Source organism: Ailuropoda melanoleuca, chromosome 1 (genome assembly GCF_002007445.2).
Source record: "Ailuropoda melanoleuca isolate Jingjing chromosome 1, ASM200744v2, whole genome shotgun sequence".
Classification (NCBI taxonomy): domain Eukaryota; kingdom Metazoa; phylum Chordata; class Mammalia; order Carnivora; family Ursidae; genus Ailuropoda; species Ailuropoda melanoleuca.
Genome location: NC_048218.1, coordinates 157,412,365 through 157,428,812, shown reverse-complemented (window position 1 = coordinate 157,428,812; position 16,448 = coordinate 157,412,365). Strand labels below are relative to the sequence as shown.

The window sequence follows — 16,448 nt, the reverse complement described above, 5'->3', positions numbered from 1 at the left end:
GGACAGTCCCTTCAATAAGTAGTGCTGGGAAAACTGGAAAAGCTATACGCAAAATAGTTTTCTTATACCATGGACAAAAATCAGCTCAAAATGGATTGAAGACCTATATATGACACATGGAATCACAGAAATCCTAGAAGATAACACAGGCAGTAAATTCTTTGACATCAGCCTTAGCAACATTTTTTCCAGATACGTCTCCTTGGGCAAGGTAAACAAAAGCAAAAATAAACTATTGAGACCACACCAAAATAAAAAGCTTTTGCACAGCCAGAGAAACCATCAACAAAATAACAAGTCAACCAACCTAATGAATGGAAGAAGATATCTGTATATGATATATTTGATAAGGGGTTAAGATCCAAAATATATAAAGAACTTATACAACTCAATACCCAAAAAACAAACATCCCAATTAAAAACAGAACACCTGATTAGACATTTTTCCACAGAAGACATACATATGGCCAACAGACACATGAAAAGATGCTCAACATCAAGAATCATGAGGGAAATGCATATCAAAACCACAGTGAGATAGCACCTTACACCTGTCAAAATGGATAGAATCAAAACGAAATAACGAGTGCTGGTAAGGATGTGGAGAAAAAGGAATGCTTGTGGCTTGCTGATGGGAATGGAAATTGGTGCAGCCACTGTGGAAATTAGTAAGGAGGTTCCTCAAAAAATCAAAAATAAAAATATCCTATGATCCAATAATTCCACTACTGGATATTTACCCAAAGAAAACAAAAACATGAATTTGAAAAGATATGTGTGCCTCTACGATTATTGCAGCATTATTTACAATAGCCAAGCTATTGAAGCAACCCAAATGTCCAGTGATAGATAAAAGGATAAACAAGATGTGGAATATAGATGCAACGGAATGTTACTCAGCCATTAAAAAGAATGAAATCTTGCTATTTGTGACAATATGGATGGACCTAGAGGGTAGTATGCTAAGTGAAATAAGTCAGAAAGAGAAAGACAAATACCATATGATTTTACTTACATGTGGAATCTTAAAGACAAAGAAACCAACCAACAAATAAAAAATGAGACTCTTAAATACAGAGAACACTGGTAGGGGGGTAGGTGAACTAGATAAAGGAGTACAAACTTCCAGTTATAAAATAAGTAAGTCAAGGAAAAGAAAAGTACAGCATAGGAAATACAGTCAATAATGTAATAATGTGGTTCAGTGTCAGCAGATGAATACACTTATCTTAGTGAGCACTGAGTAATGTAGAGAATTGTTGAATCAATATGCTACACATCTGAAACTAATGACAACATTGTACACTAACTGTACTTCAGTAAAATGGGGGGAATAAGTAATTATTTGAGGAAATGGACATATTAATTAGCTGGATTTGTAGTAAAAATTTCACTATGTATATCAAGTCCTCATGTTTTCACCTTAAATGTATACAATTTTTATTAAAAAACAGTAAGAAATAAATTTATAGCACTAACTGTCCATATTGGGAAAAAAAGAAAAATCTTGTGAAAATAAGTAAAAGAAATCTCATTTAAAATGGAGTTTGGGAAGCCCTAAAGGTAGTGCTCTCATACACTGCCATGAGCCATAAGAAGCATACCTCACATTCTGAAAGGAAGCAGCTTACTTTACATACCCCAGCAAGAGGAAGGAAGAATTTCTCCTTGTGCCACAACAGCCCAGCCAATGAGAACACAGCAAAAAGCCCCTCCCAGCTTCCTTCCTTCCCCCATAAAAGCAAGACCCTCTCTTCTCTTCTCTAGATTTGCTACTGGCTCTTTATAGTTTCACTGTGCCAAACTGCAAGTTCCTCTGCTAATCCTGAATAAATGAATTTTGCTAGTAAAATAACTGGCTTTTTTGTTTTTTAAGGTCAACAGTCTCAAGTCTATGACCTCAGCTTCCCCCTTAAAAAACTAAAACAAACAAAAATGAAGAGCAAATGAAACCCAATGTAAGTAGAAAAAAAAGAAAATAGTAACAATGAAATCAATGAAAAAGAAAACAAAACAAAACAAAAGAATATTAATTAAACCAAAGCTGGTTCTTTGAGAAGATCAGTAAAATTGATAAACTTCCAGCTAGGCTGATCAGGAAGAAAAGAAAGAATACACAAATTATCTCTCTCAGGAACAAGAGGTGACAAAATTATACATTCTACAGATAAAATAGTAATTACTTTGGAGAATAATTTGTCATTTTCTCATAAAGCTACACAAACATTTAATCTACAATCCAATTATTTCTCTCTCAGGCATTTACCATGAGAAATAAAAACATATATCCAAAAACAGACTTGGAAAAGTATCTTTACAGCAACTTTATTCATAGTAGTCCAGAACTGAAATGAATTAAATTGCATTATATTCATAAAATAGAATATTACTCAGCAATAAAGGATTACAAGCTAAACTATATGTGGAATAGCATAGATGTATCTCAGAAACATTATATAAATGAAATAAGCCACACAGAAAAGTCTACACACAGTATGCTGCCTTATATATAAAGCTCTACAATAGGAAAAATTAGGTAGCTATGAGACTAATCACATCAGTGTTTGCCTATACTGGAGAGCAACTACCACGGCATGAGAAACTTTCTGATTCAAACATTTTATAATTTATAATTTACCTTGTGGTGGTAACAAGGTATATTTATCATACCCTTGAAAATTTGTACATCCTATTCAATGTACATTATATCTTGATTAAAGAATAAATCATATTATCTATTTTTTAAATATCAATGATTACTAAATAATTCACAATCATATACAGTGAGAATAGTAAAGAAGGAATCTGTTTTGAATTTTCAGTTGCTGTTGTGGTAAGCAGAAGTCCTCCAAACGATGTTCATGTCCTAATACCCAGAATCTTTGAATGTTACCTTAAATGAAAAAAGACACTGCAGATGTGATTACAATCAAAGACCCTGACATGGAAAAGGCACCCAGCACTATATAGGTGGTTCCATTTAAATCATATGCGTTCTTAAAAGGTGAGAACCTTTTCCACCTGTGGTCAGAGAGAGATGCAATGATAGAAAAATGACAACTTGAGAAGGGTTCTATGTAGGGGCTATGTGCAAAGAACAGAGAGAGGCCTCTAGGGGCTAAGAACAGCCCCCAGTTGACAGCTAGCCAGAAAATAGAGACCTCACTGCTACAACTGCATGGAAATGAATTCTGCCAACATCTGATTAAGCAAGGTAACTGTACAGGTCTCACTGGGCTAAAATCAAGGTGTCAGTAGGGCTGCAGTGTGACCTGTATACTTTTTCTGTCCTTTAGGGCTGAAAATAATAAATGTCTGTTGACTTAAGCCACTAAATCTGTGGTAATCTGTTACAGTAGTAATAGGAACTAACACTCTGTATTAAATGGGCTAATAAAATTATACAAAGGAAACAGCATTATTTTTGTCCCAGTACTAACCTTTCTTTATTCTTTATCTGATATAGTCCACAGCTTTTCAGCTATAGAAACAGTTTCATCTTTTTTAGATATTAAAAAGTCCAGCTTAGTCTAATTAAACTTCTTCAATGTCACATCTAATTTAAAGGTTTCCTCCACTGACCTGCTGACCCACAGAATCAGGGACCGTAGTGGATTCAGTGTGTACTGAAGGAGGAGGCTATGTAACTTGTAGTTTGTTTTCCTTCCTTGTGCCACTACCTTCACGCCTACCTTATGAATCCTCCAGCTCTGGAGAGTGGTAGAATAAAAAGGATAAAGGCTATGAATTAGCAGAGCAATCTGGAGATCTCTTTTGGTTCTTCAAAAGAGTCAGATGTTTAACCAACTGAGCCACCAGGTGCCCCACTTATAGTCCTTCTAAAGAATCTTCCATTAACCACAACTCTGTTATCTAGTTTTTTGTTATATAAACTAATTGAAGACATATTTCACTATATTTTAATAAATTCATTGAAGTGGTTCTATTATATGTAATAACCACTGTCCTCAGCTTGGGACCCTGGACAAAATTGGAGTCAATACAAATATTGCATTCCATACTTTATTTGTTGTTTAATTTAGGATGGAAAGTATGTATTTTAAGAAAGGCCAAATTGGTGGCAAATTGAAGTGGCAATACAGCTTTCCTTATCTATAATCAGTGTTTAATGTAGTTGCTATCCTTAGCCTAAAGCCAGTTAGAAACATACTTTTAGTTTTTAATGCTACCTATGTATACAGATACATGTGTATGCTGTAGAATATGTGTGTGGGTGCATACTATTATTTTGCCTATGACCGTCTCTCTAACAACATTTCCTGGGAGGACCTCAGCACATAACTCAGATCCAGACACACGGGCCTTCTTACAGTTCCATAAACAAGTCAAAACTTATTTACTCCACCTGATAAAAGAGATTCTTTTTTTGCTTTTTTCTTTGTATGGAATATTCTTTCCCCACATCTCTACATGATTCTTCCCTGTTTCCTTCAGCTCAGATCTCCCCCTGTCAGTAAGGTGTTCCTGAAAACCTAAGCTAGCAGAGCCAGTCCTTTCCCTAAGGCTCCCTCTAAATCTCTTTCTGTTTTATTTTTTATCCGAAGATATATTTTCACTTGAATTTGTATCAATATGCATTTATTTATCCTTGCTCTCCCTGATAGAACCTAATTTCCCTGTTTTGGTATGTTCAGGATTTACAGTAGCTCCTAGCACATAACAGATGCTTGGAACATGTTTATTTGATAAATTAATGATTTGTAATTAAAATCAGCAACTTCCAGTCCGATGTAGCTGACTTATCACAAAGTATCATCATGGACTTGCATGACATTTCAGTTTTGCTAATATATATTTTAAAGAATTTGAATCAGCATAATTCACTACTTGATCCATGGTAAGCAAAATACAGACCATCAAAGCCAAAAAGAAGACATTAAAAACAATCAGAGAGAAAAAGACATAATATCTACAAGAAATTGAAACTGATTGGCAACTGATATTTTCCACATCAAAATTGGAAACCGGAAGCATGGAGAATCTTCAAATTGCTGAGAGAAAAGGTTAACCTGAAATACCCTTCAAGAATGAAGGCAAAAAGATATCACAGATAAACAAAAAGTGAGAAATCATCACTAAAGAAAATTCTAAAAAATGTACTGGAATAAAGAAAACAACTCCAGAATGGAGGTTTCAGATACGAAGATAAATGGTGAAAAAGGAAAATAGTAACTATGTGGGCAAGTATAAAGAAACACTAATGGTTTCAAACAGTATAATGTCTCAATAGTGATATTACTTTTTTTAAAAAAAGCTAAAATACCGAACTATTATAGCATATATAGTTAGGACAGGATAACTGCTTTTTAAAACATTCTAAATTACTTGCACTGTTAGCGAGGAGATTGGAGAGAATAATTAAATTTAGGATTTATTAGATAGTTTAAAATTTAAAAGACAATAGATAGCGTATTTTTTTTAAAAAAAACTAGAGGTTATACAGAATTAGAACATAAAAACTTTCAATTAAAAACAAAGCAAGGGGTGAGTGAAGGCAAGGGGACATACAAATAATAAGGCAAAGAGAAAAACAAAATACAAGGACAAAAATACATTTGTGTATACTACTAATGATGTTAAGTAAAAATGAATTGAGCTCCCCAGTTAAAATACACAGTCATAGCTGTTTAACAGAACAAAATCCAGCGATAAGCTATTTACAGGAAAGAGACCTAGTACATATAAAAAGGCGAAAGTTTACAAGTGAAAAGATAGTAAATGATGAATGAAGCAAATGCTGGGGGGAAAAACTAGTAATGCTATATTAATATTGTACAAGTATAACTGAGAACAAAAAACCTTATTTGAGGTAATTGTTAAATCTTAATAGAAGGCCTAAGAAGGATATAACAGTATTAACCTGTCTGTCAGACAACTATAAGGTGACACCTCATACCCAGAAGATTGGCAAACATTTCAAAATCTGAAAATGTCAAATATAGACAAGAGTGAGAACACTGGTAGGGTCTGAAATTGGCACAATGACTTTTGTATTTGTTTTCTAAATGTTATCTTTTTTTGTTCTTTGAGTTTTCCATTACTGCTGCTTTTAAGTTAAATAGATACTCTACAGTGTACCATTTTAATTTATTATTCTTACATATTTTCTTTTATATTCTTGAATATATTTTTTGAGTTGTTTTCTTGCTGGTTGCCCAGTGGATTATAATTAACATTTAACAATCTAGTTTGGACATGAACCAAATTTCAGTAATATCAAAAAACTTTGCATTGGGGCTCCTGGGTGGCTCAGCTGGTTAAGCATCTAACTCATGATTTTGGCTCAGGTCACAATCTCAGGGTCCTGAGATCGAGCTCCACATCAGGCTCTGCACTCATCAGGGAGTCTGCTTCTCTCTCTCTCCCCCTCCTCCTGCTCTCTCTCAAATAAATAAATAATTCTTTAAAAAAAACCCAAGTTTGTTTTGTTGTTATATAGCTCCATTTCTCATGCTCTCCTTTGGGCTGGTATTATCAAACAAATTACATCTTTATACACTGTATGCCCACCAACACAGATTTATGGTTATTGTTTTATGCAGTTGTCTTTTAAATCTGAGAGGAGAAAAAGAGTTAAAAACAAGAAATACAAATATACTATTATTTACACTTATTTACATATTTATTTTTACTAGTGTTCATTATTTATTCATGTGGATTCATATTTCTTTGCGTGTCTCATAATTTTATGTTAAAAACAGGGCATTTTAAACAATGTAATATGGCAATTTTGGAAATCAGATTTTCATCCCTCCTCAGGGCCTGTCACTGGGTTTTTTTGGGGGGGGGGATTTTCTTTTTATTTATTTATTTATTTGATGAAAAGAGAGAGAGAGTACAAGCAGGGGGAGTGGCAGGGAGAGGGAGAAGCAGGCTCCCCCCTGAGCAGGGAGCCTGACATGGGGCTGGATTCCAGCACCCTGAGATCATGACCTGAGCCGAAGGCAGACACTTAACCGACTGAGCCACCCAGGAGCCCCAGATTTATTTACTGAATTAAAATTATACTACATATAAAATAACAATGTATACACAGATTATATGTCACTTTTGTTTTGCTTATTGCCTTTCCTGAACTAATTCTATAAAGTCTGTACTGTATCTTGAGTGAGGCACTGAAGCTTCTGCTTGGTTAATTTAGTGGTCAGTAAATGATTGGACAGAAATTTCCTGAAACGCCTGGCACCAGTGATCCCAAGCCTCTTTCAAGAGTGTGTGTGTGTTGAACACATTTTCAATATTCAGCCAGGCAGCTGACAATTCCACCTTGGACTTCACTTCCTCTTTGAACAGAGTCTGAAAATCAGCTTGAGATGAAAGCGGAGGGACTTCTCAGGTCTTTCCTGAATGTGAACAAAGCCCTATCACTCATGTGGCCTTCTGGATTCTTAGGCATCTGATGGGGCTCTTCATAGCCCTTACCACATCTCATTCCCCAGTTTTTCCTTTGAAGCTTTTGGTTAGTCTATTGTTTTCTCCACTGTTATCTACCATTTCAGGTAGCCATGAAGTTAACTAACTGCCTTTAATTTTTCAACAACTGCTTCTGGGGAAAAGCCTTTTCATGTCAAGTGAACTCCAAGTCACGTCAAATAAAGACAGCCTGGCAAGCAGGATCTGGTACTGAAGCACTAGACAGGCCAAATAATGACAATTCTCAGAGAATGAGGCTTTGAAGAAGCTCCAGGCCCATTCTGCCCCTTCTGGAGACTGCCAAGTTACTGGTTTTCACTGAAAAATGCAGGCTGTTATTTGTTAAGGCTACTGTGGAGCTGGAAAGGGTAAGATGAGAATAGGGTGAATTAAACCACCACAAAGCTCACTGTTCTTACCAAGATTCAGCTGGTTTTGTTTTGAACACATGCTTCTTGAGTTGTTGGACACTTCTGGTTGATTTCCAGAGTTCTTAAAGAATTTATCCTGACAAATTCTGCCAGTTTTGTCAATGATTTTATGAAGAAAAGATTTTCAGAGGTTTAAACTGCCATTTTTTTGCTGATGTCATTGAGGCAAATAACTCTGGAATTTGACTTCACATTACTTACTGAAATTTGCTATGATTCTAGCCTAGGAGCTTGCCATTTTACTTAGTAATGCCATTGTGAAATAGCAGGCGTGTTAAAGACTATCCATAGTGTATTATTCAGAAGAGCAAAAAACCTGGAAATTAAAATGTCCAAGAGAAGAATAAACAAAGTATGATGTATAAGGGAATACTTCTCCACAATGAAAATGAATGAATCACAACTATGTAAATTCATATGGATAAATCCTCATAACATGGTTTTTAGTGGAGGGAAATAAATCTGAGGAATAATACATTTTATAATAAGATTCCATTTTATAAAGGTCAAAACATATGGTTTAAACTATTAAAGAAAGGAAAAGAAATAATTTTTAAAATATTAGATTAATGATTATCTCGGAGTAAGAGAGATAGAAAAGAGGTAAGTACTGAGAGAACTTTAATAGTGTTAGCAAAGTATTATTTAAGTTGAAAGAAAGGCTCATAGGTGTATAATTTATCATTACAGTTTGTAAGTTATTAGTGTAACTTGTCTTTTTGTATGTATTAATTATTTTACAGTAATAAAATGAAAGGATCTAGACCATTTGAAAGAGATGGCTTTAACCTTTTTTTTTTCCCCTTACATATTTGGCTATTTCTATAGGAAATTCCTTATAGAGTAGCTGAAAAAGAACAGAGGGTTATGAGATTTACAGGCTTTTCCATTTATTAAACTGTCTACAGGATCTTAAAAAGTTACTTGATGCTCTGAGCCTACTGGTGGTACTTCCTTCGAAGGCCATTGTGAGAATTATGACAAATAACATGTAAACTGCCCAGCTAGGAGTAGTTACTCAATGAACAGCAGGTCTTATTAGCAACAAAACATTACAATGTCCATTTAAACATTAAAGAAATCCATCCATCATTCAGATAAGCAGGTGGGTTTTTTTTTTTGACAAAAATTTCCACAAACAACTAAAGCAAATTTTATTTTTATGATGATATTATAGCATTGCTAAAATAGCATCAAAATGAATCCTCATAGTAAAGCGTGATAAGCGTTGAATAATTTTTTTCCAGGCTTACTGAGGCATAAATGACAAAATCTGTATATACTTAAGGTATACAACATGATATTTTACACCATTTTTTGAACCAGGTATTGAACTATTTATATTTATAACTTGAAAAAATACTCATCTTTTAGAAATATATCTATTTCTAGACATAATTTCTTAAATGTCCTATAGAAAATAAAACCACTTTCAGATACGTAATCTTCCAATTACAGTTTCCAGTATTCCTAACATTTCAGCATTTTCAGAATATTTGTGTTCCTCGGTACTAGAATCTGAGAAATATGCAATTTAGGCATCTATTGATTCCAGAAATTTTCACTGTGGAGTGTTTTATACATGAAGACATACATGTATATATTGTTAAAAGCCTAGAAAACTTGAAAATACCCATAATTTCCACTGAACTCCACTGAGCATGTCATTTCTTTGTAAATATACCAATTTACTGCTATAGTTTGCTGCATGTGGTCTATTTAAGCATCAACATGAAACTCACTTCCTGTGCCTGGTTTATTCTTCTAATTCCTTCAGCGCATCAGTACCCTCAAGTGAATAATGGACAGAACCTGTTACGGGTGTCACAATCAAGTTCAGCATCAAGCAAAAATTCCAGGTAATCAAATCTGTCCTCACCTTTTCCTTTCTCATACACACTTCTTAACTCCTAGGTCTCCATTCTCTATGAACTCAGTGACCTAACCTCCAGCTGTGTCTTACTTCTCAGTTCAGCACTCCATCTTAATTATTCTGTTTTCCAGGCAAAATTAGTGCAGTCTCACAAAATACAGAATTATAGTATGCCAATGTTGTCTCAGGAGGTTATACTGTTTTATTAGGACAATGGGGTAAAACATGTAAGAACTGAATGCAGATGCTGAAAACCAAAAATGAAACACTGAAGTTTTCTTTTTATATCTCTTATCAGAGGCTAACTTATCAGTGTCCTCAAATAAGCTTCCCTGTTTTCTTCATAGATATGAATGAAGTGATGGTTCCAAGGCCCTGAGTGTTAATGGTCCTGCCCAGCAAGTATACCAGCTCTGTCATATCGGAGTATGGGACAGGAAGACACTGAGTGACATTTTTGGCTAGCTAGAGGTCCTTAAACATGGTTCTCTGTATCAGTTATTCACTGTGGCTGCAAATCATTTGTCACTGCTATCTTTCCCGTATGGCATTCCCATAGGCCTCCCCAAACTATTTGCAACGAAGGGGCTCAGTCTCTTGACCTGTCAGCACTGGTGCCTTTGTTATGGTCCTGACTCTTGGATTTTTACTTGGGTTTAACAATCAGAAAGATAAACCAGCTGCAGTATCTCAAATATTCACCAAAATAAGTTGAAATTAGTTTTAAAATATCTACTATTTGGTATGCCATAGTATGTATATTTGAGAATCAGGTCTAATTTTCATTTGCAAATAGCTCAGAATAGCAGCACCACGTACAACTTTCAACATTATAAATTCCATCCTGCTGATTTTGCAGAACAAGAAACTGAAGCCCAGAGAAGTTAGTGATTTGCCACCAAATGACATAACATTTAAGTGGCAGAGTTTGGACCAAGATTTCTTGATTTTTAGGCTGGCTTTTTCTCTATTCTTCTCTCTCTTTTTAACCATACCTGATTTGTCAACCAAGGGGGAAAAGGGTTTGCATGAATTCTTGTTCGTAACATAAATAGCCAATGTTAGTACAGCTGGTGGCCACCATGTCCATGCTATACGTTGTTGACACTTTGTTTGTAATTGGCTATTTTAAATAATTACCTCCTAAAAAAAGAATTAGGCTTCTGTTCACTACTCTTCATATATACATTTGGCAATTCTGCATTCTGTGAAGCTAATAACAATGATGATTTTGAGTGTAATATGTGGGCATTCTACTTGAGAATGTTTCTGAATTATTGATTAAACTCCCACAAAATCATAACAATTAGAAACTGTGCATGCTAACATAATCATTTTCTTTGTTATTAAGTGGCTCTGTGCCAGCATTATCTTATAAAAATTATAATACTGTGGCTTAGCTGTTGTATGTTTTCTTAATTCTTCTGAAAATAAGACCTTCAAAGATCATTCTTTTAAAATGTCAATTTATTCCACTGTTACAAGTGAAGTTCTCAAATAGGAAAAATTATTTCCAAAGGTGCTACCAAGAGACAGCCAAAACCTCTCCATAAGGCTAATTCCTTTCCTCTTTCCAGTAGGTTCATTAACAAAGGTAAAGACTGAGTAGTATGCACCACATTAATGACCCCATAAATCCCTTGAGATGAGCAAATGATGTCCTGATGTTGATCAAGTCAACTACACATAAGGTGTGTACATATATATTAAATATAGCTCACCCTTTCAAAATTATATTTTGACTGGCTCTGACTTCTTAAAAAGTTAAAGTAAAGGCTTCTGAAAAGACAATATATTGTAAAGTGTACCTTCCTACCCTGCACTTTTTTCTTACCACAAGTGGAACAGTCAGGTGTAACTGAATCAAAATTCATTAGGTAAAAAGAAAAATAATCCTAATTAGATGTTACTTTAGATTAACAAAACCTGTGGTACCTATGTTGTTCACATTGTATTTCCCCTGTCCCTACAATTGCTAAAAATACCAAATCAAACACCACCCAGATTTCCTTATGAAGTGTGTGAACTAGCACATTAAAAAGTCATGTTAGCACCAACGAAGTTTACAGGGGTAACTGCATTCAAGACGTACATGGCATACCTTTAAATAGCGCTGTTAAAATACCAAATAAAATGTCAACGTCTGTCAAGTCTCTGGCTTTTATAAATTGTTTAGACTGGGAAACATTGGGGTTTGGACATTGTTCTTTTCTTATGATGTAGAAAAGAAGAGACCGTAAAAAAGAAAAGAACAATAAAGCGTAGCTCATTTTTGAAGTTCTTTCATGGAAAAACATACCCTGGATCATTACCCTTCTAATCAACAATTTCCTTCTTCCTCCCAATCCTTCCCGTCTGGTATTTACCTTTCTCCCCCACCCCTCCCCTCTCCTCTCTCTGGGTGGTATTCTGAGCTTATACATAGTATTCAGTAATCATATTTTTTAAATTGCTTCAAAAGAGAATCCCAGGAGGACATGACAGACATGTATATACTGTATATTTTTAACCTGAACCATAGCTTTACTCACCATTCCTGTGCTCTTAAAAACACACCAGAGTGCCCTGACCACAGTTTCCTCAAGGAGAGGAAGGCTTGTGAGCAACAGCAGCTACTGCCTACCTACAGACTAGTTATTATCACACCTTAGTGGCCATCTTCCTGCCCTCTTCCCTCCGCCCCTTTCATTAGCACACCACACTCCCCACAATTCCCAAACAACAACATCACTGTTTCAGTTTCTTCTCTGGATTTCCCACACTTAATGCAACCCAGACCTCACCTTCAGCTCTCCTGAGGCCACTCTGGAAGCCAGCTCGATGACACAGCCAACAGCCATGCGTGCAGCACCGGACGAGTGCAGTTCATTCCAAATGGTGTCACTGTCCACCTGAGCAAACAGTCAGCACAGCCCGAAGAAAGAGAGAGGGAAAACAAGAAGGAGAACAAGTAGATGAAAAAGGAAGGGAGGGGGAGGGGAGAAGGGAAGAGAGAAAGAAAGCAAATTTGTGAGGAAGGGCTGGCAGGGTAACGGCCTAGGTACAATAACATTAGTCTTCCATCCTGGCCAGCTGAAAAGACCTTCTGGACACGGCTTTGCTTATACTTTTTCTCTATACTGCCTTCTCCAATGGAAACACATTCCTGCCATGCCTCACTGCCATTCCCTGTTTAGATTTCTCATTACAAACAGCATTACATAGGCCGGATCTGGCGTAGTTACAGGCCTGCTAGAAACCAGGCCCCAGCAGTAGATAGAGTAAAAGCTAAGAGCACTTAGCTATACATAAAAATCGGATTTGCAAGTGCTAGAGGGGAAAAATTCAAATACTTTTCTGGCTGCAGGTTTACAGGGAGCCAAAGACAATTATTAGGCAAGTAATAGTAGCAGTCGGTGAGTAGGAAGCAGCAACCACAGTTCAGGTTCTCCAACTAAATGGAAGGAGTGTGTGGTCCTCACACTTAAACATTCACCAAATTCAACTGCAATGAGCAATTTGGTTTTCAAAGTAGAAGCTTAAAATTTCTAACATTTAGTACATTTTAGCAGCTGATTTTAATGTAGATTGGTATTATTAAAATTGGATAGGCCATTAAAATACATAAAAGAATATTCTTATGAAAACAAAGCATCAACCAATATTTTGGATTTACCTTTATAAAACACTGTTTACTCTTTTTCATGCATGAAGTAAGATAACATATAACAAGAACAGGAAAAGTACAATAACAGTGGTCTATAATGATCATATGTTACATATTTTTATGTATAAAATATATCTTAATATAAAAAACAGAATCAAATGGTAGAAGTCTCTAAAGTTATGACACAAATTACTTGAAGCACTAGGAAATTTAATAAAAAATTTGTGACTATGCAAATATCAAGACTTCTCAAATGGGTAAAAAAAAGGGAAATTCCACACAAAATAAAGTTTTTTTTTTAAAAAAGAATTAAGTTAAAGAGAACTACTGACATGGAACAAATACAATAAATAACAATTATACATATTCACAATGCACTAAGCAGTTTCCTAAGCATTTTAACATGCCTTTTCTTATGAGATCCTTACCAACTTAAATTCTGTCAAGATCAATGAATAAATAAATAAATCAGAACAGTAAATAAATAAGTAAATAAATAGAAAATTCAGATCTTTTCAACAACGGCATGGTGAATTAAATTGTCAGGGTGAAGTTATAGCTTCACTGCTAAAACCTGTATGACAGTAGGCAATTAATTAATTAACGTCTCTCTGCTTTGGTTCCCTTACCTATGACACAGCAACTTTTTAAAGTAACATCTGCATATGATTTTGGTGAGGATCAAATGAAAAAGTGATAAATAAATGTTAGCTACTACTATTTAGGCTACTATTACACCCATTTTATAATGCCTAACACAGAGTAGAGGCCTTATAAGTGTTTACTGAATGAGCACACTATGGCTTAGAGAGGCTACTCAGCTGGCCCGAGGACCTTCATACAGACCCCTGACTCTGACATCACATGTCTTTCTACCACAATCTTGAAATAACCCTCACTTTCTAAGAACATTAAGCCCTTGTCACAGTCAACATCATCATGGTCAACACTACCAACTAAAAAATAAAGGAATCACCAAATGGACAATGGAACCTCATCATCTGCCCTCCAAATTAAGTTTTATTTTTACTGAACAATATAAGCACTTATTTGAGCTTCATATAGATATACCCTTGAGAAAGATGGTTGCTCAAGTTGAAAAATGAACACCCACATTTACATTGTTGCATAGTTTTTAGCTTATTTTCAACTATTACAGAGCTATAGATGCCATAGAAAGTCCTCATTAATCAGATTTAAAATTATTGTGAAGGCAAGCAAATATAAATCAATAAATCCCAAAGACGTAATGGGTGAGTCAAAACACATATAATTCCAAACCCCTTTTTACTTGACTTTTGAATATTCTGTTCTTAAAAAAAAAAAATCAATCTATCAATAGAAAATTTCCTTCCCAAAAGCTTTAAACATACACTTGATTAGAAAAATATTCCAACACCTAGGAACAATGTCTCTTTAACCATAATACAAGGGGCATTAGATAGCCACAAATAACTCTAAAATTCACCTTTATATCTATCTTCCTGGAAGTATTCTTACAGAGGTTAATACTCTGTGTCTATGCCATCAATTTTGGTGTATAAACCTCTACTAATCAAGATATTTATATTTTTTAATTCAGCTAACATTTGTTAGGTACCTACTACGTAACAGATGCTAAGAATTATAGTATATGGGAGTTATTTTTATCATAAAGATATGATTATTTATTAAAAGAATGCTGGACACAAAGATGCTCAATGGAATGGATACTTGAGACATCCAAAGTTCAAGCTTATCCCTAAACAGTGCTGTTTAGGAATCTATGAAATTTATCATCCATTTACTTATATTTAAACATAAAAAACATTTATTTAAATAACTACTTCAACCTGTTTTATGTATAGTTTTTAACTAAATGGCAATAATAGTCAATATTTTGCATATAATCTATTCATAAACAAGTAACTGTATTTAATCCTGAATTTATTAACAGATGTTGTCTTAGCTCAGCTACCACAACAAAATACCATAGACTGAGTGGCTTAAACAACAGGATTTTATTTCTCCTAGTTTGGAGGCTAGGAAGTCCAAGAAGGTGTCAGCCAATTTGGTTTCAGGTTGAAATTCTGGTTCAGTTCTCATCCTGGCTTGCAGAAGTCTGCCTTCTCACTACGTCCTCACATAGCCTTTCCTCAGTGAGTGCATGTGGAGAGAGACAGATCCCTCTCCCTCTTCTTACAAGGCCACCATTCCTATTAAATTAGGATCCTTCTGTATGACCTCATTTAACATTAATTACCTTCTAAAAGCCCTATTAAATTAAATCACATCAGAGATTAGGGCTTCAACATATGAATTTGGGGGGAAACAATTCAGTCCATAGCAAGTTATATCCCAAAAACATGTTTATAAATTAATTTATAAACATATTTTCCTAAGATATTGTGCTCAAAGTGGTGTTACAGGGCCATTAGCTACCAAAATTAGTTAGTAAAAGCTACCCACATGTATTTGCCATGTTATAGTTTAATGAGAGCTCCAATGGTAAGAAAGCATGCATGGCTCATGAACTCTCCTGACTATAATCTCTGTCACTAGAAGAGACTCCCAAATCCACTTCCTACTATTCTCAATGGCAAAAAGTATTTCTTTTCCTGTTATGTCCCTCTTATTGGTTGGAGAGATTGCCAAAACCTTTCCCTATATTAGTGTTAGTGTCAAGAAGGTCACTGTCATATGAAAGGTCAGATTTTAACTACTGTAAGACCTTCTGACAGTAGAAAAAACACTAGGTAAGAAAGGATGGTTGACTCCACTAATTGTTGGTGGTTCCTGGCATGGAAGGGGATACTGAGTGGCTGGAAAAGAAGGAAAAAGAGCAAGGAGGATAATATTTAGATGGATATATGTAAATGGGATTAAGGAGCTAAGATGGCAATACAATGATGGTGAAAGTAGAGACCATAAGAACTTAGAACTGTAAGACAAGTGCTCTAGCATTTGAAGGTTGAAGGTAGAGAGATTAGGAGAGTGACACAGAGTTGGCTCTGGATATGGAAAATAATTGTAAACAATATAAATTGTTTAGATTAGGCCAGGAAGGGGAAAGAAATGGTAGTGG

At 35.1% G+C, this 16,448-nt stretch overlaps 1 protein-coding gene across 32 annotated transcripts in view; it reads right to left on the bottom strand.

Moving 5' to 3' along the window:
- HDAC9 (histone deacetylase 9) overlaps positions 1-16,448 on the bottom strand; it is a 974,909-nt gene that overhangs the window by 279,380 nt on the left and 679,081 nt on the right. For all 32 annotated transcript variants that reach the window (XR_004627984.1, XR_004627978.1, XM_034668867.1 and 29 more), the window contains one exon: positions 12,522-12,629. Coding sequence is in view for 30 of the 32 variants with exons in the window: in XM_034668867.1 (XP_034524758.1) it covers positions 12,522-12,629 (108 nt within the window). In the remaining 2 variants the exon portion in view is untranslated. The remainder of the gene's footprint in view (positions 1-12,521; positions 12,630-16,448) is intronic.